The 25,765-nt window shown below is 42.8% G+C and overlaps 1 protein-coding gene across 2 annotated transcripts in view; it reads left to right on the top strand.

The window, feature by feature from the left end:
* The window catches only part of RB195_005426 (uncharacterized protein), a gene marked incomplete at both ends in the record, with an annotated part of 32,240 nt that extends 10,356 nt beyond the window's left edge, over nucleotides 1-21,884 (top strand). The window contains 29 exons of one of the 2 annotated variants that reach the window (XM_064177915.1): nucleotides 1,220-1,418; nucleotides 1,473-1,783; nucleotides 2,483-2,605; nucleotides 2,664-2,852; nucleotides 2,919-3,035; nucleotides 3,163-3,231; nucleotides 3,752-4,001; nucleotides 5,762-6,148; nucleotides 9,132-9,346; nucleotides 9,428-9,715; nucleotides 9,794-9,990; nucleotides 12,928-13,043; nucleotides 13,428-13,600; nucleotides 14,054-14,203; nucleotides 14,273-14,524; nucleotides 14,584-14,781; nucleotides 14,891-15,034; nucleotides 15,347-15,452; nucleotides 15,566-15,801; nucleotides 15,880-16,005; nucleotides 17,859-18,032; nucleotides 18,106-18,261; nucleotides 18,361-18,482; nucleotides 18,694-18,840; nucleotides 18,948-19,080; nucleotides 19,345-19,521; nucleotides 19,907-20,024; nucleotides 21,511-21,689; nucleotides 21,747-21,884. In XM_064177915.1, the coding sequence (XP_064035013.1) occupies nucleotides 1,220-1,418; nucleotides 1,473-1,783; nucleotides 2,483-2,605; nucleotides 2,664-2,852; nucleotides 2,919-3,035; nucleotides 3,163-3,231; nucleotides 3,752-4,001; nucleotides 5,762-6,148; nucleotides 9,132-9,346; nucleotides 9,428-9,715; nucleotides 9,794-9,990; nucleotides 12,928-13,043; nucleotides 13,428-13,600; nucleotides 14,054-14,203; nucleotides 14,273-14,524; nucleotides 14,584-14,781; nucleotides 14,891-15,034; nucleotides 15,347-15,452; nucleotides 15,566-15,801; nucleotides 15,880-16,005; nucleotides 17,859-18,032; nucleotides 18,106-18,261; nucleotides 18,361-18,482; nucleotides 18,694-18,840; nucleotides 18,948-19,080; nucleotides 19,345-19,521; nucleotides 19,907-20,024; nucleotides 21,511-21,689; nucleotides 21,747-21,884 (5,190 nt within the window). The remainder of the gene's footprint in view (nucleotides 1-1,219; nucleotides 1,419-1,472; nucleotides 1,784-2,482; nucleotides 2,606-2,663; nucleotides 2,853-2,918; nucleotides 3,036-3,162; nucleotides 3,232-3,751; nucleotides 4,002-5,761; nucleotides 6,149-9,131; nucleotides 9,347-9,427; nucleotides 9,716-9,793; nucleotides 9,991-12,927; nucleotides 13,044-13,427; nucleotides 13,601-14,053; nucleotides 14,204-14,272; nucleotides 14,525-14,583; nucleotides 14,782-14,890; nucleotides 15,035-15,346; nucleotides 15,453-15,565; nucleotides 15,802-15,879; nucleotides 16,006-17,858; nucleotides 18,033-18,105; nucleotides 18,262-18,360; nucleotides 18,483-18,693; nucleotides 18,841-18,947; nucleotides 19,081-19,344; nucleotides 19,522-19,906; nucleotides 20,025-21,510; nucleotides 21,690-21,746) is intronic. The other variant, XM_064177916.1, reaches the window with a different exon arrangement.
* Between the last annotated feature and the right edge of the window lie 3,881 nt (nucleotides 21,885-25,765).

Raw genomic sequence — 25,765 nt, 5'->3', positions numbered from 1 at the left:
CGCGCACGCGGCGGCATGCGTCATCCACGGCTCAGCGGCCGGCTGCTGTCTGTGCGACGCTGTTTACCGGGGCTGACTTTATGACAAGGACTGGGGCGCCCGTCATGGCCATATGTATTCTGATTCGCGGCGACTAGCAAAAACAGCAACGGACTAGCACACTCACACATATATACACATGGTTCCCACGGGCGTCAGAGCTAAGATCAATTCCGCGTTTACGTCGCACACGCTTTCGCATCATGAGAGAGGCGGACCGTGTGGGGTTTCCCCAACCAGCGAGCATGTAGTGCAAATAGCCAAGACGACGAAATCGTCACGTGAATGAGAGAACAGGCGACCTTTAGTTTCCCGCTTTGCACTCGCCATCATTAGACTCCGCGTTATATTTATACAAAGAACAACTTTCGCGTGCAGTGCTGACTTTTTTTAGAATTAATGTGGAAGAACATTTAGGTGTATAGAAAGCGTGAATTTGACCAGTCTGTTAATCTAGGACCCTCTGTAAAGTTCAGAGGTCCCTATATTCATAAGTTGGCTTCTTATGAATTCCTAGAGGGTTTGAAAGATGGGACAAACTGAGGAATGAACAACTTAACTCCTGTTATGTTGTGGTGAGCTTGAACAGCCAAATAACGGTGCAGTCGGACGCTGACGTTTACTTCAAAAGGTGTTGTTTGCAACAGCAAAGCGGTGCACTGAAAGCCTTTTGATGTTAATGAAGTAAATGTGCATGGGCATCTCTTTGATGTGAACAAGGTTGAAGCCAAACTCATACATCTCCATTTACAAGGCGAGGATGCTTTTATTAAGAAGAAATCTTGACTTCCCGTGGTTTTGGAGCTGTTTTCATAGCTCGGAAGGTGGCTAAAACTACTACGATGAGGGCGTTCTTCGTAGACATAGCTAACTTAGGGCACTCGTTGAGAATTTCTCCTAGGTGTAATATCTATTTTATTTTGTACTATAGTCTCGGAATTTGTTAGCTCATGGTTCAATTGTAGATGTACTACTGATTCACTAATGGCTTACTGTCATTGTCTGCTCAAGCAGTCAAGCTCAGCAATAGACATTTTTTGTATTGAAATTGTTAAGTCTAAGTCTTAAAGTCTCTTAAGTCTTAAAGCACCTCCTAGCATTACCACCAGCGTTAGCCTTGGGGCCTCTTTCGTTTTACCACAGGTTCTTTTTTTTTAAAGATGAAGTAACTCTCGTTTAGGATCAAAACGTGTCAAACGGTGGCACACCGTTTGGAGCTGATAGGTACGCGGCCACAGCCGCTGCAGTAGCTGCTGGAGCTGGTTCGATGAACCATGGCTGTGTTCCACCGAAACATGTTCAGTTAGCTGGAGTACAACAACAAGAGTGGCAACAACCTCGATCGCCGATTCAGCAGCCGGCAGGCCACCCACCCCCAGGTGATTGTGTTGTTTGAATTAAAAAAAATCGCTGGAAGTCATGTTTGCTTTCAGATGGTCAACAGATTCCTCCACAACCGATTCCTCAGCAGCAAATCCCACCGCAACTCCAACCTCATCAAACTCAACCACATCCTTATGCCGGCGCCTACCCACCGCATTTTATGCAAGGACGACCACCTGGATATCCATACTACCCTCCTGGATACCCAGGGTTGCCTCCTGGTCAACCTGGTTACCCAGGAGCTGGTGCGCCAGTAGGTTATCCGCCGCACATGTTGCGGCCGCAGCAGCAGGAGCTCGTTCGAATGCCACAGGGACCTACACCTGCGGAATGGGCCGCACAACAGCAACGAGTGATGAAGGTAATCTGATTGTAACTGTTGTCTTCGCTGCTTTTCTTTCTGATTGTACTCGGTATATTTCTTTCTGACCCCACTATTTTGCAAGTTAAAGCGACAATCCTTGAACAGTTGTCATTCATTACAAAATTCGAAATTTGCTTTTATTTCTTAGGCATGTATTTCGCACGCCTTTACCGTATTTGGACTTGATTATTCGTTGAATATCAGGCCCTTTTTTTACAAGCGTGATTGATGAGAATAACCTTTTGAGGTGGCAAGTTTTCATAAATGAAAACCAACATGGTTGTAGAAATTCATTCCTCTAGTAGCGTTCCATTTTCTCCCTAGTGAGAGAGATAAAAGAATTGCCGTAAAAAGTGTTCAGATTTTATCCCCTGTTTGTTTCTTTAAGGAATTAGACTTTCTTTTTTAGGTTTCTGATTACATTTTATTATACTATTCCAATGCTAGTAACTTGAAACAGCGCCGGCCTAGGCGTTACTAGCATTGGAATAGTATAATGAGTAAGACGGTGACCTTACTTCTTCATTTCACTTTAATTTTTTCCCTTTTTCCGAAATTAAGACCCTAAAAATTCGTCTTTTTTTGTTGTATGTTGTGGAGCTATGGTAGATTCCGACTTTGTTTCTGATTTCCTTGAAGGTATACCTACATCTCGTATGTTGGTGACCTTTTATGCAACTTGACCAACTTCTTCAGGAGGCCAATCCACCCACCCCAGCTAGTATTCCGGCACCAAGCCCTGCCGCCTCTTCTGTAGCTGACGATTCTATGGACGACAAATCTCGTCTGGAATCACCTAGTTGGGCGAATCAAGGACAGGTGTGATCGAAGGATGTTTTTTTTAGGACGAGTTCAGTTACGCCTTCGTTCTTTGTAGCGCACTCCTCATCCTCCGGGATCTCAAACCCCCGGGATAGCACAACCACCCATGCATCCTGGGGGGCCACCACCACCTGGCGGCATGATGATGCATCCGGGAATGATGCCACCACAGGCTATGATGCCGCCTGTAATGCAACCAACTCCTTCTTCAGGCCCAAGGAAAGAGAGCATCGTTGACAAACTGGTGTGTTTAGAAGAATTCTGTTTTGTACGTTGAAGTGGTACATTTGTTGCACATTTTTATCCGTAGGTGGGCCCACCTACTGCAGCGAATCCGCCACGGGTGATGCCAGAACGGCGAATGTTCTTCGAACGGCTTGTGCAATTCTGTGAGCAACACGGGGAACCTATCACTATGATCCCACAGGCAAGCAAAGTAGAAAAACAGTAATGTCTTTCGGAAGAGTTTTGAGTAGCCCAAGCTTGAATGTCATATTTTTATGTAAACATCTATACTAGACCTTTTATAAAATGCTGAAGGTTGGGTGTTGCAGGTATCGAAACAAAATGTGGACTTGCACCGACTCTATATTGGTGTACGGAATCGTGGAGGATTTGAGCAGGTCTGTTCTTTCCATTGAGTGCTCTTGGTCTTAAATGAGTTTCAGTTAGATTTCTTTTTTCGTGCTGTTCCATTAGGTTCTTATATTTGAGGAAGCAAAAAACTCATGTTTTTTTTTTGGGACAAGTTAAGTATGTGAAGTTAGAATTTGATGTTGGGAACTAAGCTGCTCTTACAAGTTCAAAAATTCTGCGCGTTGCCTGTTTTGTGCTGATTGCTCAACAAGGATTCTGAACCAGGAGGACATTTTTTCGGTTTCTGTAAGATTGAGTTCTGAGTAACTTATTGTTTTGTGATTGTTCCCTGAATTTTTGTCCCATTACCGTTAAAAAAATCTGCTTTCTTCATATGACTAAGGCAGGATACTGGTCTAAGGTTCTGGCAAAATTTTAGTTCTTTGTTCTAGTCGATCTGTGTAACCAGAAATTCGTCTAGTCTAATGTTCGCCGTATCCTGTCACGTGTGATGACATGCTCTTAAAGCAATATTGCTACCATCGTTAGTTATCGAACTTGTTTTAGGTCACCAAAGACAAAGCATGGAAAGCGATTTGCACTGAGGCGAATCCCGAGATCTCACAGTCGTCAGCGGCTGGTTATCAACTACGCAAACACTATGAGAAGCACTTGCTGCTGCTAGAATGTGTTGAGACTGGTCGAAGGCCCGAAGATGCGGTAGCGTTCGCTGATGGTCTGAAAAGACAGCGACGGAAGGAGCCTGCTGCTGCTGCTGCCGGAGCGACTCCGACTAGCTCTCTCCCGCCATTCCCTGGTGTGTATTTTTATTTTTGATTGAACCTTACACATGTGATAGGATATTACTCGTATTTTTGCATTTTTATTTTTTTTCATTCACGATTACAATGTGACAGTTCTTTGCTTTAGCTGCTAATTTACCATACCATATTGCTGGCGATGACGAGATGGAATATATAATTAAATGCAAAATAACATGATTGCCTCTCGTATCGCTTACGGCACGCTAAGAACGTTGAGCTTCATGCTGAGATCAGAGCAGTCGGTTATGGTTTTGTCTCATTACGTGGTAGCTCTTCACGTTAATCTTAAGAGTAGCCTACTGATAGGGCCGGATAACGGGAGAGGGGTTAATTAGAATTTTATTCTTCACACCAACTGTGCTTGCTGAGGTGTGTACGCAGGTCTCATTAACGCCATAGTCGGATGCGGTTGGCAAGGCGACGTCGTTGTTCATCGCTCATCAATACGGTATGCACAAGATGAGAAGGAGGAGGGCTAAGCGACGAGGATTAAGAAGATTCGATTAGAATAAAGAGGATTTTGTTCGATGTCAGAGACGAATTTTAACCATTGGCTTGCTGTATTACATGGCAGGAACACAAGTTGCAGTTTAAAAAGTGTACAAAGAAACACCATTTACCTGTTGCCTTAGATTCTCACTCGCGAAGGGACAACGCTGATGCATTTGGCGCAACCGATGTTTTTCAATTTGTGTAGACCCTAAAATGATAGATTGATCGTCGCGGGTATCACTACGCTCATGAACGACATCGACCCTGCTGAAATAAGAAGTACATAGATAGAAAGATTTGATAACAACTGCGGTAATGATAGGTGAATATCGGACTCGGACCTTGTCAGCTAGCTCATATCTACGATGACAGTAGTTATTGAAAGTCATAGACGGGAATAGTGTCTCTAGCTGAGGTTTCTGTAGTAGTCTAGTTGTGGCCGTTCTCACCCCCTTTGGGGTTGTACGTACCCTCCACGAGTGATTATACGTTGCTGGGTGTTCTCGTCTCGTCTTTCTCGTCCTGCGTATCCAGCACCTGCTGTTCAGACCGCCTCCTCTCTCTGGGGCCGGTGGCGCTGCTGCTGTTGCTCGTGCCTACGAAGGAACAGACTGCCCCGTTTTCGACGCTTAACTGTATATACCTTTCGGTTTCATCTATTATTGTTATTACGCTTCGCAACACCTGCGTCATCATTTTGGTTGGTGTCTATTTTTGGGTTCGATTTTCGGCCCTCGGCGCCCTTTCGTCTTTTGCGCTGGTGCGAATATACGTGCTTGTGTTCTCACGATCACCACTGCATGTGATGGATAGTATTTATATATGTGCGCTTACAATTGAACTCTTAACTTTGTTTTTATTCGCATACGTCATCATGTTCACCACGCCCACAGTGTTTCTCTCCCATTCTCTCCTTTGCTTGTGTAATTTATATTCGCGTCATCATAATCGTTTCCACGTTCTCTGATTCTTTGTCTATCTCTATCTCCTAACATGAGGCTAATCGTAAGAGAACTTCCGGTGATCTAAACTACGACGGTTGCAGTGGTATTTAGGTGGCAAATACTACTCACAGCGAACAAACGCTCGGAAACACACGTAAACTGGGACGAAACGAGCGCATAGAAGTTATTCGTTAACTGCCTAAAGGTCAACATTTCACTTCCGAGGAGAGCCGACAGTTTCGGCGGCGGTGGTGGTGGCTGCTACCCGGTAGCTGCTGCATTCAGCAGCTCACTACCGTCGACGAGTTTTGCTGCAGGTCCCTCGTCTCAACCATCACAACCACCACCGATGGGTGCAAGGACTGCAATGGCTACAGCTACGTGGTATCCGCAGCATCCTCAGCATGGAAGTGGTTATCTAGCCGCCTCAGTTCCCCAGGCTCGGCCAGTGACCAACGGACCATGCGCTACGGTGTCGACCTACCCGCAACCGGGTTACCCACCTACTATTGCCTCACCGAGCTCCCTAAAAATCTCGCCGAATACCTCTCCTTATGCACAATATGCATTGAACTATTACCATCAACACAGTCTTGCTCGGGAACGAGAAAGGGAAGCGTACTATCGGTCACGGAGTATGATGCCGCCGTTGCTACCGCATCAGCATCAACCGCAACATCAGCCACTCGATTTCCGACCATATGGTAGGTACCAGCGGTTATAAACGTCTATGATCTTATAAAATTGTATGCTGATTCCACTATGAAATTGAAAGCGTACACATAAAGTCTTATTCATAGTTTTCCTGATATCTTATTATAAATGCAGTAGAATGTAATTCATATTTGTATTTAGTTCTTGCATTCTCCTTCATTTCGCTCAGAGAATTTAAGAAGTGAAAAAGTTTGAAGTCTTGAGAAAATTCTGAAGTTCTGTGGTTACAAAGAGGCATTTTTTTCCTCACTGGCTTTCTATGTGTCAGTCATCGTGTTATCTTGAAAAATTGTGCGGCTTTCCTGTGATAGCGCTGCATACAGCACGGGTGCGAACGAGACGCGTTGTGATAACGCGTTGGGGTCTGATGATGAGTGCGTGTGTGTTTCTCCGTTGCCTCGGGTTCGCGCTTCCTCTGAAGATGAGCGGCTGTTCTCTGCAAATTTGACGAGCGAGATCTTTCGAGTCTCACCAGCTGACCTCGTGCCTGTGTGTGCTTGAATTTCGCTGATGTACTATGTATGAATGCTTTTCCAACAAAGTTCCCACCGGATAAATTTCCTCACTAAAAGCAAATATAACGAAGAAGTTTTCAGCTCCAAGTAATAAGATAGTTTATTTTTTTACAGTGGCTTTATTTTAAAAAAACTATGATTTTTTCCGAAAATGCGATGCATTCTATTTTGAAATTTGAAGATGATTCGAAGTGATACTCTACCATTCCTGCGTTTCTTTTTTCCAGGTGTATCGGTCATATTATAGGGATATTTAATTCGCTTTAACAATTTAGCAGAAATATTTCTTTTGTCATGGTATGTTAATACTCTACCTTAATTCTTCGCGACTTGATACATATTTCTGGATGAGCTCTACTTTTCCTTTGGATTTTACGACCTTCTGTAACTGTTCTAAAGATCTTTGGTATCCTGCCATATTATTGCATTCATTATCATTAGTTCTAGGAAGCTTCTGCACTATTTTCACTACGTAGACACAAGAACAATGTTTTTGATCGCAGCTGGATAGCTCCTGACTACGAAGCGATATGGACCCTAATGGATAAGATTCATCCGGATTTGTCCTCACTGGATTTGTCTAATCATGATTACGACGAAGTGTTTTGCTATCCTATTTCTGCGCCTATGAACAATATCCATGGAACTTTAATATCTAACCACCATATTGGTGTACCTTGGAAGATTTTGACCATTCCGTCTCTATTCTTTCTGATTTCTTGACACACAAAGTCCGACATTGTTGCTCGGTACAAAATCGCTGTTGAGTAAAGCTGTGAAAGCATTGATGAATACGATGTTGTCATAGCAACATCGTCGGAAATGTAGATAAGTGCTGTGCTGCTGCTGGTGCTGTGAAACTATGAGTGTCGATATTGGATTGTATTGGGTGCATGTAAGGTTGCTTTGTCGTACATTTTCAATCTTTTCATTCAACCAACCGATCCATCCATCGCTGTCGATCGGAGGACAGTGAGATAGCGGTGCGCCCATCCAGCCGCGAAACGCCCGCTGCTTCGTTGTTTGTGACGTTTTGTTATCAATTCGAACGCCGCCACGACATGTCGGGTTTCCCCGTTGTTCGCCCGACGGGACGTTCGTTTTTGAATGTCGGAGCGACGTAACGCGACTCGGAACTGTCGTCTTATCTAGCTAACTTGAAGGATGCACGTTGGTCCTCAGTCTCCTAAAAATGAGAACGCCAAACAGCTGAGGGCATTGGATAGTAAAAGAATAGAGAAAGGCGACCTTTAGAAATTCTGATGTAATGAAGATGTCTTTAGTGATGTCGCTGAGCGAGGGATCGGGATTGTGTTTGACTTTGGACAAACTGGAGAAGATGTCTCTGATTACTTGTTATATGATTATTATTGGGAACAGACGAAAGTATCAAAGAAGCTGCATCGCCATAGAAATATAGGGTTCTGTCCAGGATCGAGCCTTGAGGTTTTTACACTTCTGGCTATAGGAATGCGTTGTTAACTGTTCACTTATGTATCTTCTTTTATTTTTGTGTACTTGCGACGTATTTGAATCGTCTGTACGCTGCTAGTTAGTCATTAGTGGGCAAGATGAACTTAAGTGAGCAATTAAGGCGATGTTAAAGGTGAGCATGTCGTAGACTTTTAGTAGTTGATAAAAGCAATTTAAGAGCGAGTGATGAAAATAAAAGAAAATCGGGATTGATAAAGTCGGAAAAATGCTACAGTTCCGGATTAGGTGAATTGCTTGGTCTCCCTAATACGTGTGCTCTGATACAATATATCGATTAATTATTTCGGTCTATTTGAAATGTTGCAATTTCTCCCACTTAATCGTTAAGTGTTAAATTACAAGTTATTTCGTAACATGTAAACTATTTATGATTTTGTGCATAGTAGTGTCAGTATATTTACTTTGAATTATTATATAGTTCATACATAATTTAATTTAATTATATCGGTTTGGGAGTGCATATAGTGCTATGTTTTAGAAAAACTTTAGAAGTATGGTTGCTTAAAAGAGAGATCTTCTTGAAATATGTTATAGTGTTGTTTATACGTAATATAATTGCGATATTTTTATAGTTATAGCTATTTCATATGTTGAGGTATCATAAAAGAATATTTGTCTAGACAGGAAGCCGAATAATACTTGAGTTACAATGAGCTAATTACACTAATTCTGTGTTCATAAAGTACAAACTTTAAAAATCCTTTGCCTCTTGTAGTTCCGCCAATTGTGTTGACCGAAATCAGTTGTGTTCATCACCGAGTTTATTTTCAACGTGATTCGTTTGCGGGCGACATTGAAAATAAATCCAATGATGAAAGCTATGGAGGGAGTTTGCATTTTAATTCAAGAATTATTGTAAAAATCTTGGTAGGGAATACTAAAACTGAGTAGCTTATTTCTTTTCGCAGTGAACTTTTTCTTTAGTAGTCAACTATTTTTCTTGTTAAATAGTGCTACAACTTAGGTCCTGCACACGGACAACCGCAACCTGGCCAGGATCCGTCGTTGTATTACCACCACCAGCAGCAACAACAGCAGGCGGCAGCGCATGGATATCCACCCGGTGCCGTACCATCAGGACCCCCAAGTGCGCCCGGTGCGTATCCGACTCCGGGATATCCGCCACGGTTACCTCCAGGTGCTACACCGATGCGTGCACCTCATCCGCAGCCTCACATGGTACGACTGTTCTGTTCTTCATGTAGTTCGTTTTCATTTCTCGTTGGGTTTCGTGCTACTGTGGTGGATATGTTCATTTAGCCGGGCGCCCCGCAGCCGGACCTTTCGCAAATGGACGAGCAACAACGACAACATTATTTCATGCAGCAGCAATATCACCAACAAATGGCGGCACAACACCACCAACAGCAACAAGCCCAACAACAACAGGCCCAGCAACAACAGGCTCAGCAACAACATCAACAACAACAACAACATACGTCGCAGCCTCCACCGCAACAAAATCTCGTAGTTCCTGCTCAAACACCTCAACCTGCGACACCGGGTCGACCTGGTTCGGTGCAACCACCAACGCCGGCAGCTTTGCAGGTAACTCGTTGCTGCGACTTTAATAATTACTCGAGTGCATTTTATGTGGTTTTTTTTTAAGCAGTTTACTGTTTTCAGATGGATGCTTCTAGTCAGTCTGGTAGTCGTGCTCCAAGTACAGGTCCTGGTGCAAGTGGAGCCTCGCCGGATAGCAGCTCTCGAATGAGCGCCGGTGCTGACGCTGCTGATCAACAGCGGCCTGGGTCGGCTGCTGTAGGGACTCCTGCTGCAACACCGACTCCTGGACAACATCCAACACCGCAGCCTTCGACGAGGTACGTTCTTAAATATTTTCATCGCACTCTAGTTTTTGCAAATTGTATATTTGTTTGAGGATGTATCTATGTTGGGAGATTTATTTCATGTGGTATTTGTAATCTAAAGATTGTGGAAAATTGTGCAGTTTTTTTCCCTTTTCCCTTCAGATGCGTGCATCTGTTGCGACGAGCATGGGGCTTCCTTATGTGAAAGAGGATGACAGGCATTTGTATGCATTGTGTGTGTGTATACGTGGCTATGGTTGCAGCAGCGGCCGCAGCGCACGTTTATTGTGGGAATGCATAGCGCGGCGGCAGCACAATTTCTCTCGCAATCGGCCGGTCGAGTCTGTTGGCCGTCATCGACCACCGCTGCCTAACTGCCACTAGCCAGGCCTAAATTCAGTTGAGCTTCTCACCATTGTCAAGTGTCCCTTTCCTGTTTTCATTCATTTGTGATTAGTTATTTGGATGACTTGTCTGTCTTCGAGTGTGACTAGCATTGGCTGGCGATGATTGTCACCGGGAAGATGGGGAATGACCTTGCGCGCGGCCGGTTTGCGCCGTCGTGCCCCGTAGCTGATGCGTGGGCCCCTTCACGTTTGTTGCGGCGTAGGCTCGATTGATTCGTAGGCCTAGTATTTGCCACAGACACACTTTTGTAATGCTTTGCCTATGTGACAAAAATGTTAGGGTGATTCCGTTAATATTGCTTGCATCAGAAAGTCCGTTTTTAGTAAGTGAATGTGTTTCTTTACACTTTTTTGTCATCGCAAAGGCGATATCGTCAGTATATACAACACCGTATGTAGTATTTTAAAGGTATTTCCAATTAACGCATCCATTGATCAAATTCCTGTATTTTGTAATAGTAATAATAATAATAATAATAATAATAATAATAATAATAATAATAATATAATAATAATAATAATAAATAATAATATAATTCCTGCTCAAATTTAGTGCAGCTACTTCAACATGAAACACAAGAAACCGAGAATTTCTTTTTTTTTTACCAAAAAAAAAACATTTGCACCGCTAGGTTCTTCGTTCTCATGCCGTATGCCGGTGACGGTAACTCCAATATTTGGGCAGAATACAAATTTATAGAATCAGAATTGTTTGATTGTTTTTTTTTGTCGCCCAAGTAGTGTGGAATAGTTGTTTGTTTTGCTTCGTTTCTCAAAAACTTTTCTCCTGGGTTTTCCTGCTTTCGGAAAGTATTGAAAAAAAGAGAAAGAAAGAAAAGGGTGATATTTATGGACATCGATGTGTTTTCTCTATTAGATTCACTGTGGATGTTGCAGCATTGTAAGATATACGTATGATTTGTCAATCTAATTAGCGCACTAACATCTAAAAGTTGCGCTGCTAGTATGAGCGATAAATTCTCGCGGTACATCAAACGTTTTCATTTCTCTTCCTTTTGATTTTTTTAAATCTCGTCTCCTCAGTCTTGCAGGGTGGTGACACTCTTTAGTTATACAAGTGTACCAATTGAATAATAGATTCATTTTTGGGAGAAAAAAAAATCGTTCACACGCTAAAGATGTTGTTTTGCATGAATAAAAAAGGATGCCAATATTGGAATTTAGAAGTCACTGATTAAAAAAAAAACGTTGCAGCATGTTACACGCTGTTACGCAGAATTATGAAATTCATGCACTACTCACCCGCATTTCTGTAATTCATATAAGATTATAGATCGACACCACTGCTATGGTCGTATTTAAAAGCAGAAATAAGGAGGTCGGAAAATATGGGATTTCAAGAAGTAGAGAAATGTCCTGCTGATTCTGAAAGTTTAACCCAATAAAACTACTTAGATCAGCATGTGCTTAAAGCTTAGTTCACGGCGCACTTGGGAAACGGTCTATCAGCACCATTGTGGCACTTCCCACTCATTTACGTTTACATGTTCGATTTCACTTCATGTTTACATTCATCCTAATTTTCAGTCTCAATGGTATTTGCTTGTTTTTCTGCTTAAATTTTTATTTCTTCAGAACATACGTTAAAACTTGTCGATTGCTAATTGTTTTCTCGTAATATATACATTTTACTGTCTTCACACATCGACTAGCCTTCGGAAGTCGCTGTAAAGGCTAGTTACACGTTAGTAAACCTCAAATGATTCTGAATTGAACGTGGTGGCGCTTCCCAAGCGGATTGATTAACGCCAGATGTTTTATTCTTTATCCTTGCTTCAATACATTTTACTCGTTTCATTATGATTAGACAGTTGGTGGAAAAATTCGAGATCGATTTCCGTTGCTTTCCACTGCACTTACAAGGAATTTATCATAGACTTCCGCCTTAGGATTGAAAGGCAACCATTACCTGTGCTGCAGCAACACGCTCACAGTCACAGTCACCTGCGAGCGCTTGGAAATCGCATCGCTTTTAACGTAGTTGCTCACGCTATATTATACCATAAATCGTGTTGTTTTGACCGCAACTATCTGTAACACTAACAGCAAACTATAAGTGGCAACCAATAAGAAGAACACTAAAGTACTACGGACCTTTTTTTCTGTTCATTGTGGCACTTTTAATCGAGAGTTTTGCATGTTTTTATTGTGAGCGTGGAAGATCTCACTTTTTTCGTTGCTAATAATGCGTTCGCACTTTCGTTGAATTCCCATGACACCCATTGCTGCCATAATTATCCGTGGTGATGACGTCAACAGGCCTGAGTGCACTTTTGGGCCGCAATGATTGCTCGATGAATAAGCGTTTTTATCGCATGTTCACATGTTGACCTTTGAGTTCGACGAAGAAAGATTAACGTGTTCTTCGACACGTGCAACGTGTTTCAATCCAGAAGACACGCGCCAACGATCATTGTTTGACATGATCAGACGTGAAAATGAGTTCACTCGTCTGTGAAAAACCGTCAATGTTGGTGGTTTATGACGCACTTGTTATGCATGATAATGCCGTTTATTCCAGCATGGCTGCGGTAGGACCCCCGGGGCAACCTGCCGGTGTTCCATCTCATGCATCCGGAGCTCCATTTTATGGACAACCTGCGCCGATGTATCCTAATGGACCGGCAAGAATGCCAGGTATCTTTCCGTTTCTATTTTCTCTTAGATTTTTCGGCATTATTTCTGATTCACTGCTTCCTCGAATTTTCATTTTCTGAAAGTTTGATGAGAAAGCGTTTTTTCTGTGAATTTCACATCTAACACTTGTGACATGTGCCCTTAAGTATCTCTTGTAGACAAAGTTTGCTGGGGTTTTCAGACATACACTCATTACAAAAATGGTCTTACATAGCAACACTTTAGTCGTATTACGACTAACGTATTAGTACAGACTGCTTCTCTAGGCAAAATTTAGACGAAAAAGAAAAACTTTTGGTTTTTGGGGCAGTGCATATGGAGCGGTGCTGCTGAATTTCTCCTTTTCCCTTTATTTGGTCTGATTTCTTTTTTTTTTAATTTAAGGTGCTCCTGCCGGATATCCTACAAGTTATCCGTATCATCCCGGGCATGCTGGTGTTCCACCCGGTCATCCAACTGCTCCATCTCAACAGCAAACCCCACAATTTGCGTCTGCTCCGCACCCCGCAGCTCATCCTGCTCATCCTCAACATCAGCAGTACTTACAGCAGCAACAAGTATGATTAGCTATTTTTTGTCCTCATTTGGTGATGCACTTTTGCGAAAGTTTAAATAAAGATAGAATCCTTATTTGAAGCGAAGAATAGAAAAAAAACAAAGTTAATAGTTTTAAAGTTGACCAGCTTGTTTTGCATAGCCTTTGCGTTTTAACACATCTAATTAGTCATACTGTACTTATTCGGGGGTGTGTAGTCACGTGCGTATATAGTCAAATGTGTTCAACCAGATGTGCGTGATGTTCCTTAAACTGGGATAGGATAGGAGTGCGTTTAAAGAGCATGAGTTGTGGGAAAGAAAACGTTAGTGTACATTATCCTCTTACATTGACTCCTTCTGTAAATACTTAGAGTTTACCACATAGTAAATTGTTTCGCTTTAGAAAAGCCACTTGAGATATCTAGCATTTGAACAGTAGCAACAATTCTTGCAGATTTACTTTTTCACTTTAGATGTGGCATCAACGAGGCGGTTATCCAGGCCCCGCACCCGGTCAAATTCCTCCACAAGCGCCTAGGTACGGATATGCACCCAGAATGCCTCCACCGCAAACCACTCCTAGCCAGCAAAGTGCGTCATCACCTGGTGCGAACAAGATGAGGGTACGTAGTAATTTGTCTTCACATGTAATTTTTTTAAATGTAACATTTCTGCATCTCTCTGTGCTTTAGTACCCTACTCAACCACCACAAACACAACCAGCTCTGACCCAGCAACCTCAACAACAGTCATACCCAGCGAGAGCTCCTCAAATAGCTGGGTCGTATCCGCCCGTACCACCTCAAGCTGCTCCTGCCCCTACTCCGTTAGTACCGCCTGTTATGTCATTCTCGCACCAACATCATTTTCCTCACGGAAGCGTTGAAGCAACAGTGATAAGTCAAAAGAGGAGACGCAAGATCATGGCTAGAGAGTTGATAAACGTAAGTTAAATGTGCTTTTTGTTGTTACTCTCGCTATCGAAGCATATGTTTTGCATTAGGCGACGCCTCGACGTCTCATCATGGCGCTTCGCAGCGGCCTAGAAACTGAGGCAATATGGGCAATTAATGCTCTGAACGTGCTCCTGTACGACGATACAAATCCACATCCATGCTTGACACAAATGCCTGGGCTACTCAATGTTATCATTGAACATTTCTGGGCGACATTATCAGTGTTGTACCCAGAAACATTCCCTGTAAGTCGGGTTCGACCTTGCTTATTTAGTTTTTCCATCCATGATACGTACCGCGGCTATAATCTCAGTTTCTGGGCTATAATCTCAGTGGTTTAAAGCACCATTTTAGCTGAGTGAACCGTCTCGCTTCCATATTCCTCAAGGTAACCCTGAAGCGTTACGCTTGCCGTATTTGACGAACGGAAGTGCACACGAGGAGGTGAAACAACCAGTGGCGACGAGGAATCCTGAGAATAAGAGAAATTACAATAAGGTAAAAATCTCTCAGATCATTACTTTTTTCGTATATGTATGCTACATAGGCATATGTTCGAATGTTTCATTGTTCATTGAGTATCGTCATGTTTTGCTGAACCTCCTTTCTATTAGAAGATACGATCAATTTCCTACTCATTTCAAGCTTCATGCATGATGACATAGAGTTGTATTGAGCTTGAAATGGTTGCTATCAAACATTAAAAAAGAATATTTATATTGTTGCCATTCTTTATATAAATGCTCACAAATTGTGTTATTGAGTAGTTTTTTTTTTATTCGTGAATAATTGGTGTTATTTTTTCTACAGAATTCAAGAACGGGTAGAAAAGTAAAGATCATGGATGCAGAGATGCCGGAACTGCTGAAACGAAGGCTTATGTTAGAGGAGGGGCCGAGCTCATTGCCTATTGATGGTTCGTTCTCATGTTTTTTTTTTTTTGCTCTCTTCAGATGCTACTCGTATAAGTTGGTCTCTCATGTTAGTAAAAAAATATTATCCATGATGTGGTGGATAAAAATTTTGCAGAAACACTTAGTGTCGATTATGTGGAAGAGAGGATCAAGCTTGGGCTTGGAGGTGGACTTGCCGAGCGCGTGGCGCTGCGTCTGAGGAACGAATGGAACGCTGCGAAAATTCAGAAACGTGGCAGATTCAGTGTGCACCAGGCGAAGAACATAAATAGTGAAGACTGCAATGCAGATACTAAGAATAAGGAGCCGGTACATGTGAAACAGGAGCCAAAAGAGCAAGCAGAGGAGGAAGTGAGCTTATTACACCTTTTTGTTTTTTCTAAATAAAGAATGTTTAATTGATGTTTCTCAACATTCACTCATTTTCAGATCCCAGATATTTTGCTACTTCGTCGTGGGCGTAAAGATGAGATGGCGGATGGGCCGAACGAATTTGAAATTCGTTGGCCGCGAGCGATAGCGCTGACGGATAGAGATGAAACCCTGCATCGATTCGTGAGTCGTTTTGTTGTTCTACATCTACATTTTTTTGTCACTTTCTCTACCGCTTCCTTGTGTGGTATAAGCTATAATTGTTGTGGAAGTTTTATATGCGCAGTTGAGAAATTTGTATTAATTTATCAGACTGCTTGCTGTATGTCAGTATGAAAAGAATACGTCTTGTGGACACTTGCTTCACTAACTCCAGTAACCCTGAAGACTGCCATGGGAAGCTCGGCACTAAACAGATTCAGACTTTTGTTAATCTACGCATTAAGCCTTTTTATTGCTTGAACCTAATCGCCTCTTTCTTTTTTTTTTCATTGCTTTTCAAGACTCTGAAGGTTTGGAGTGTGCATTTCCATTAAAATTTTTTCAATCGCAAGTAATTAAGTATTTTTTCTTTCTTTGATGATACTTGGCAAAGTGCTCCAACATGTCGTTACTATAGCGAAAATAGGATTGGTGGCTACACTTCGTTTAAAGGCATCATCCCACGAATCTGAGGTGGTGCAGATTTCAGGTGGATTATTCGAATACGGAAATTTGAGATTACGGGAAGGATTCATCCATATTTTAATTCTAGTGATCGTAAAAGGGGGGGGGGGGCGCCCAAGAGGCGCGCCCCAATCGAACCTCTTTTTCAAAATGGTGCAAACGACCTATCTTCCGGCTCTTTTTTACGGAAAGAACTGAGAATCTCCTCCTTGCTCCTATCCCACATAAATACTAACCAAAGCATCACCTCCACGAATCGTGAGGTGATGCCTTTAACGGAAAGATTTTTGGATGGAGATTCGTGATTCGCCAGATAGTTTAGATTCTAGAGAGCGAGGATTTTTTTTTGGCTTCGATTTTTTTATTATATTTCATCCATTTCTCCCTGATTGCCGTAAAAAGCGGCCTGGAAGGTACGGCTTCGGGCTTTCTGGCGCACTATTTTCTACAAGGAGTTCGACTGGAGCGCATCAGCCTTGTGCTCGCGCCGCATCTTCCGGGCCGTTTTTTACGTCTATTAGGAAGAAATGGACGGAATCACCCCTCTCTCCTTAATGTACTAACCTTTATACGAATAATCCACCTAAAATCCGTACCACCTCAGATTCGTGGGGTGATGCCTTTAAAGGAATCTGAGGTGGTATGGGTTTCAGGTGGGTTAAGCCTGTACTGGGCCGTAAATTGTGGAGAAGAGGGTGATTCTGTTCATCTCTTCCTAATCGCCTTAAAAATTGCCCGGAAGATGAGACTTCGAGCGTTGTCGTGGGCGCTGTTGCCTATGAAGAGTTGTGTTGGAGCGCACCAGCCTTGTGCACGCGTCGCACCGTCCGGGCCATTTTTTACCGCGATTAGGAATAGATGAAAGGAATCATCCTCTTCCCCACAATCTACGACCCCGTATAGGTATAATCCACCTGAAATCCGTACCACCCCAGACTCGTGGGGTGATGGCTTTATAAAAGTGCAAATGACTGGGAGGGCAACATGGCACTGTACTTATTTTGAGTTTTTGACAACTTCTTGAACGCCAATGCAGTTGTGTTTCTTGCTCGTTTGATTGTTCATGCCCCAAAGAGTTGTTATGATTAATTTTTCTCGAAATATTGGGCCCTGAGGGTAATGTCAACCTATTGTACTTGAACTAGCAAACACTCAGCACTCTTTGATTATTTTGTTAGCCTTGCTGTGACATGTGGTCATATTCCCATAATTATTTCTTTCATTTCTATAAGATTAAAGCAAAAGGGTAATAATAGTGAAATTTTCGTGAGTTTGGTGGTTCTTTTTCTGGAATTTTATTTTTTGTTTCTCCCTGTTAACGGGTATTATTCGATCATGTATTAATTTTGTTCTTAACTTCTTGTTTTAAGACTCTTCGTGCCTTGGCTCTATCGAATATTCTACGAGGTTTCTCATTCCTACCCGGCAGTGAGCACTTACTATGCGCTCATAGTGGACTACTGTACGTACTTGGACGATTCTTGCAGTTGCTATCTACTGAGAAGCCTGTACAGCGTGCCAAGCCAGCACCGAAAATAGAAGTTGTAAGTTTCTGTTACTTTTTAATCGGTTACTTAGTCACTACTACATAGACAGCTATAAAGTACATTCTTATAGGATGCACCACTGCCGGAGCCGGAGTCGTACGAGGTAGCGAGAAAACGAGCTCTATCCTTGCTGGACTGTGATGATTGTGGACGAGTTCTTCTGGTTGAGACGGCAAATCAGCTTAGGGATGATGCTTTTGTAATGCTCTGTCATATGAGTGTAGCGGTGAATTTTAAATAAAATCAGTGGTTTAATTAAACTTTTGTGTTCTTTCTTGACTTAGGCGTGAATTGTATGAATCTGTTATTATTGTTTTCTTTGTAGCTCGATCTCTTCGATGTGCCTAATGATTTGGCTTATCCAATCTACGACGGTATCCTTCACTGGTGCGCGTCTACTGTACCTGAGGCAACAGATCCCATTCCACCTGCGGCAGTTTCTCCAAGGTGTGTTACCATTCAGTGATGTTAAATAAGTCCTCAGATCTATTCCAGCCGGGTCGATTTTGAATGTTATTCCGATTTTTTAGAAAGGATCCTACGTGCTTTTTTTTGAACTTGTAACACTCTATTCCATAAACGATGCTCAGTTGTATGTTCGAGATTATCTCCAGATAGTCCGGCTCTAAGTTGCATTCATAACATGAGTGTTTTCTAGGAACTACTCGTTGGAAATTATGTGCAAGATGTCAGTTCTGGAACGAAACGTGGATATGCTCTTATCTACAGGTGCATGGCCTAGGTTAGAAAAGATTGTCCGTATGCTGGCCAAGATGCTGAGCATGAGCGAAGAGACGCACAATCGGTATACGATTTCTTTCTTTTTTTTCTATTGCTTTCTCTACTTGTCTGTTTCTACTAATAAAATTATAACTGAATCTTAAAATGCTTGTAAAACTTCCCGTTCTGCAGAGAATTTGCCATCGTGATTCTTAATGCGTTCTGTAATTCATCTGAAGCTGTGTGCTACGTAGCTGCTATGGAAACACCAACGATCGCGAATCTGGTTTCGTTCATTGAAACCTCAGATCAGAGCATGCATCAGGTAATTTCATTCCACGAATTTAATTCTCCGTTCCTCGGTTATTTGTTCCCTTGAGCAAGATATAAGAATAGGTGTCTTTTGGACTGATTCGCTTCGTTCGAACTTTTTTTTCCTTTTGAGTACCATGCAGAGAGTGCCATTTTCGCATCCCGTTTCACTACAAATGTCTACTAAAAGAGCCTACAACCTTTGATTTTGTCTCGCATAACGTGTGGATCCCTTACCTATGCGCTGTACTGGACTGTTTCTGGAACTTCTTTTCAGGTTATGCAAACGCATGGAATGCCCGCTTTACGTGATAATCCGGAGATGATGGGTACATCTGTGGGAATGCTTCGCCGAGCCGCAGCGATGCTGCGCCTACTCGTCAAAGTCCCGGAGGCCTATCGGGTCTATGCGAAGTTCCAGCAACGTCTATTGCAATTTACTATGAGTCAGCTGGTGAGTGTTAATGGTGGCACTGGTTAACTGATAGATTTACGAATATGTTATCTTTTTTCACTGTCTAAAGAAACCACAGTTTTTTTTTTGTTTTCTCTAGTTCTTTCATTATATAATAACGAAACATAAAATCTTCTTTTCGACTTTTTTTGGACTCTCGACTTCATGTGCGTGGTTTGAAGAAAACCACCGCGACAATATTTATTTTAGTCTGCGGTATTAAACTGTTTTTTTAAAGCTGGATTTGTAATTTTCCTTTGTGATGGCTGCATACGTAGTGTTTTCCTTTTTTGGATTTTGTGAGCCTAATAGTTCAGGACTATGGATACTGAAGGGAAAACTGTCTCGTTTTTTTGTTGGTCTTCAGTCTGAATGTGATTTACAGATGGATTCCCGTGTAGCCGGCATGATTGCGGACGCACTATATGAAATCCAGTTGATGCTCGGTAAAGAAAATGCGCAGAATGAGGCGACGGATGTGGCCAACGGCAAGCATAATGGAGGTCAGTTCAGTTATCCGTCCAGCCATTCAAAGACTCCAGGTTTACTTCCACAAACATTTCGAGGATGTTTTCTTTTTTTAAATTTTTTTGCCATTCCACTTACGTATGCTTAAAGACAGCATACCACGAATCTGATCTCCATGTCTGGTGGGGGAAACTTTTGGGAAAAGCTAGAGATGGGGTTGTAGATTGCGGGATCAGGGGTTGTTCCGCTCATCTCTGCTTGACCATCGTAAGAAACGACGTGGGAACCACTTCGGTTATTACGAGGCGCCTTTGTACGCCCCTCTATGCACATATTCCGGTCCCTTTAGCAGCCCATTCATTGTTTTTACTTGAATAGGCTGGTGAGAAGACATCGCTGATCTTCGGCCGATCGCCTTTGGATGCGGCGCGTGCAACTGAAATCATCTTAAAAACGTCGTCTTTCACGCCGTTTCTTAGGACTTAGGATTAGGGCAAGATGGGCGGTACTACCCGTAATCCCGCAATATACGACCCTAACTCTAGATTTTCTCGCGGATTCATTCACGATGTCAGATTCGTGGTATGCTGCCTTTAAGGAAAATGTAGTTTTGATATATTTCTTCTTCATCTCCTTGTTCTCTTATGTGATTGACTAGTGGACTGGAAAAATTACTTTTTGGTTTTGCGTATACCACCTCCGATCATTTCAAAAGTAGGAATTATTTTCCAACTGTCAGTCCATATCCATACGCTTAAAGGCAGCATACCACGAATTTGAGGTGGTGCGGATTTCAGGTGGAGTATACTTATACGGGGTCGTTGATTATGGAGACCGGGGTGGTTCCGCTCATCTCTCCCTGCATCACTACAAACAGCCGCCTCCATAATGCTGTTTTGTACTACGCCATATATTGCAACGCTCCACCCCTTGCGCCGCCTCCGCCCTGCGATTCGTCAAAAGCAAATTCGGACTTCGGACCGAATTCGGATAGGCGGTAAGGGAGCTACGTGTGCAAGGGTGGCGCGCTGCAGTAGAAGGCGTCGTACAAAACAGCATTCATGGGTCGGCTGCTTGCAGCGGTTCAGGGAGAGGTAAACCACCCCGATCTCCATAATCTACGACCCGTATACGGATACTCCACCTGAAATCCGTACCACCCCAGATTCGTCGTATGGTGCCTTTAAATCGGACTCTTCAGCCCGTGGAACAGAGTATTTGATAATGCTCGTCCGTTTATTGAATGAGAATAACCACCTTAGAGCCAGACAACATCTTTCAACATAGATTTCAGTTTTAAGATTTTTCGTCAACATTTTTAATTGGTTGGCACACTTTTAGTCAAGTTAGTAGAGATAATTTATACACTTTTAATCAAGTTCCTTGAGATATTTTCTTCTCATGGTGTAGTATGGGAGGGAACATTATTTTCTCCTTCAGGAAGTCTCTCTACTCCTAAAGATTCCGCTGTACTGCTTTTATAATATTTTTTCTTATCTTCTATAAAATATCCACATTCAGATGCATCAGAAGTAGTTAAATCTGAAGCTTCGAACGATGACACCTCATCATCTGCTTCGACGGATGTCACATCAGAAAACGTCACCAATCACGACTCATCTCCAGCGGCTATTAACGGCGACGCATCTATTCCAGCTGTGAAGAAGGTCGCGATGAAGAGATCCGGAATTCGTGACGATGTAAGTCAAAGAGCTTAAAACAATGTTTTTGATCTTTTATTCACATTGAGTTTTCAGTGTGTTCCGAAAGCTCCAGCGTCAAAGCGAACCTGCCTGGAGAACGGGTACGAGAAGAAGAACGGGAAGCTGGACAACAGCCCATTGAAACTCAAAGAAACACGGGCAGAGAACGGATCGATGACCGCCGTCGCATAGCTTGATGGATCGTTTTGTACGTGATTGATCAGAAGCCATCACTTGCCGTCGCCTCGCCTCTCCTTCATAATCCAGTCGCCACGGCTACGTCGAACCCAATCGTTCACACGTGTATGTATGTTTGTATTTGTTTGTAACACGTGAGGAGGCTGACTTCAAGTTGAGAGGATCAGATGCGCAGCGTAGGTATTGCTGAATACCGGTAGGGCCGCCTACCGTTTTGAAGGTTGGCTGGCCCCTTCAAGTAAGGTCCTCGTTTGTCCGGTTCTTCATCTTATTTTCTTGATTTTTCTTTTTCTCAAATTCCTACTCCGCTTATGTCCACTGTATCGTACCAAACAATTCACTGCTCGGCACAACACCGTGTAGGAAAATTTACAGCGAATGTAATTGTTAACTCTTTCCTCAATATGTGTAAGCTCCACCCTAATTGTGCGAGTTTCCAATTTTTCGGCTACTGTTGACAGGTTGTGTAAAAATGCGTGCGACGCCATCATCGCCTGTATTTTAAAAGTCCCGGAATCACTGATTAATTTTTTGGTTTGTCGATGTAAAGCTGGTTTCGATGTACTGCTGTAGTTAACCAGTTCTAACATGTACAGTTTTGTAGTACGTATAAGTGCACAGTAGCCGCGCACCTACTTTATCTCCCATGGTTCCTTCTCCGCGTTTTCACATTCTTTGTCTCTATTCTTGTGCACCTGGGATTATCGGGTTAAGAGTTCTATATGTTTGTGAATGGTTTCAGTATGTGTCTGTGTGTCCCTCTCTCTGTGTGTCGTGTGTTTCGTCGGGACATCGCCGGGTGTTAGCCGGTTGTCCTACGATAAACCTCAATTCAAGTCGTCCTTCCCTGTTTTTATAAATTATTTTTCTCTTTTATTATTCCCGTTCTAATATTAATTGCTCAGCCAGTGCTGCTTGTGAAGATTCAACCCCACAACCCGACCCCTCTCCAGCCCCTTTTTCCGTCTGATTTTATGAAATGAAATAGTTTTTCATTTGTTGGATTTTTCTTCTGCTACTCCTGCTGCTGACGGCGCCATTCTATATTGTAAGTTATGACATTTTGGAACCAAGTTGCGTTGTTTAGAGAATCTCTGTTTCGTTCATCCGTCCGTCCGTTATCTGTTCGTTCGTTCGCGTTCTAGGGGCATACATGTTGACGTAAATAATATTAACTTATGATGTATTTGTTGGCTACGTGGACTGCAGTTTGAGTTTGCGCCGCTGTGTATATTTTTCCTTCTTTTTTTCTTTTTTTTTCTCGTATGACGTTGTTTGAAAGACGAAACATGTGTACGTTTCTCGAGTCAGGAATAAAATGATCTATAAATGTGGTTATGAGCTCAGTGATGCGACACATGAATAATTACGACTAACGGAAGATGTGTACGGATGAAAAAGCTGACGTTCCAATGTACAGACATCCCGTGGGATTAGCCCAACGTCAGCCATTGGGCTGCCGTTATGATCTGCGTTAGAATTGCTCAGGTTACATATGTGGGGAGCAAGAGTTAAATATGGTTGGAGAAAACGCTTTAAAATTCAACTATCTGAAGATTGGATGTGGTGGTTATAGAGCATTTTCCGAAAGTTTTCTAGAAATACAGACGAAAGCGTACAAATCTGACTCGATCAAAATGTGGAGTAGGCACTAGTGTAGGAGATGCAAAATAAAGTAAAGTTTCTGGCGTTAATCAATCCGCTTGGGATGCGCCACTACGTTCACTTCAATTCAGAATCGTTTGAGGTTCACGAACGTGGAACCGGCCTATACAATGACTTGCGGGGGCTAGCTGATGTGGAAGGTCAATGTTTTTTTTTCCTCCCAGACAAGTCTGGTACCATTTTATCGACCCCAGGTGGATGAAAGGCTCGGTGCGCACCAGGGCGGATTCGGACTTCCGATCGATCGGACCTCTAGCCGCTACACTTCACCCGTTCTGACTCTACTACAGAGTTACCGTCTACAACACTTGAATTTAAAGGTTCGGCAAATTTTTTGAGGGTAGGAGCTTTTCATCAGTGCATAGGGGTGGGACGAGTTGCGCGAATATCGCAGTTCGACGCGACACGCGATTCTCAAAACAAATCCATGAATTTGAATAATCAGGAACGCTCTGGGCTAGTCTACGCAATGTTCGCAGACAAGATGTGAGCATAGCGCTCTCACTAAAGTGGGGGAGTTTCCGTGAAGCCGAACTGATTGCCCTTAGTGCCTCTGGTGGAACGAATTCGCAAACTTCTGGAGACACTTGTGTGTTTTCAGTTATGTTTGTGAATTACGGCGCGCCTTCTACGTACTGGTACATACATTCATACAACCTCGAAGATTTGCACCGAACGCTGCTTATAAATATACAGAAGACACTTTACATATAGCCGAGTCAAAACGACATAAAGCACGGTGTAGTTGCGCGAGCGGCTGCGCTGGAAGCAAGGCGGTGGAAACAGCGATTGAAATCGAAGTGGATTTATTGCGAGTTACAGCGAGGAATGGTGTCACATGGTCCCTCCTAGATCCTAACAGCTACGCTCAACCGCACCGCTACGAGCGCAGCCGCTTGCGCAACTGCAGCGCACTTCATGTCGGTTTGATCCCACTATATATAGCACAAAACGACCTGAAGCTCGATGCTGTAGCGTAATCGGCGCGGCGATGTTAGCGCCGCTTCGAGGAAAGCCGCTTATGCAACTGCACCAAACTCTAGGTCGTTTTTACCCTAAGTCTTACCCCCTACAGTCGGGTCAAAACGACATGAATCACGAATTTAGTTGCGGTGCATCTGCGTACTCCTCGAAACGGTGCGGAGAATTTTCTTCGTTGGCCTACAGAACACAGTCAGGTGAAAATGACCTGAAGTACAGCGCATTACTGTAGGAGGTTCTGTTCGTGGTGGGACCCTCTCTGGCTCCATCCGGATAGAAGAGATGTGTAGGAGTTCTAACGCGACAACTACGTCCCACACAACTGCGCAAAGCTTATGATCGTTTTGACCGTACCATAGGTCATGGCTGTGTGCTAGGACACGTGGTTAGCTAGCTGCAATTAATTATTTTGATCTGTAATTTGCATGGGTTTCTAGTCGAAAACGTGTAGCCCGCGTATGACCTGAGGTATAGAAATGAGCATTGTCACTACAATGTTAACCGGCTGTACAGCTGGTGATATGTACGATGCACCTTAGGAAGCGTTCTATCTTCCCTTCTTCTTGTCATTGAGCGTCAAGTACAACTGATATCATGCAAACAAAGTGCAAAAATAGAGAAGATTTGTCGATATCCATTGATTTCCCGCATATTAAATCTAGAATATGTTAGTTCCTGTTAAACACTGAGTTTAATTGGCTAGAGTTCTTGGAACCTAAGGGAGAATTTCGCCCTAGATTTGACTAATAGTTTAGATTGACATATACAAGGATATTCTCGCTTCAGTAACTTACTACATCATTGACTTTAAGAGAAATTAAGAATAAACGGAAGATGATACTACGAGAAATAATCGCTAAAACATAGTCGGATCAAAACGACATGAAGCACGGCACAGTTGCGTAAGCGGCTGCGCTCGAAGCCGCGTAATGGAGATAGTGATTGGAATATTGGTGGGACCATCGCGAATTGTTATATGACAGTAAAGGATTGTTCCTCCCTCGGATCAAATACAAGCGATTGTCCGAACGCATTGATGTGTAGCACACTGAAAGATCACAGGAGGTTGTGACGTCAAACTCAGTTTATGTGGTGTCCTCAAGAAATTTTCGAGTTCAGTTCGTTTTGGTCGGTTCTTGAGATCTAATGTTTTTCTAATCCTTACGTAACGTTCATTAATTTGTAGCTTCGGTACTTGCGTTAGTACTTACGACCTTGAGAACAACATA

This window comes from Necator americanus, chromosome I (genome assembly GCF_031761385.1).
Source record: "Necator americanus strain Aroian chromosome I, whole genome shotgun sequence".
Lineage (NCBI taxonomy): Eukaryota > Metazoa > Nematoda > Chromadorea > Rhabditida > Ancylostomatidae > Necator > Necator americanus.
This window is presented reverse-complemented; position numbering and strand designations above follow the sequence as displayed.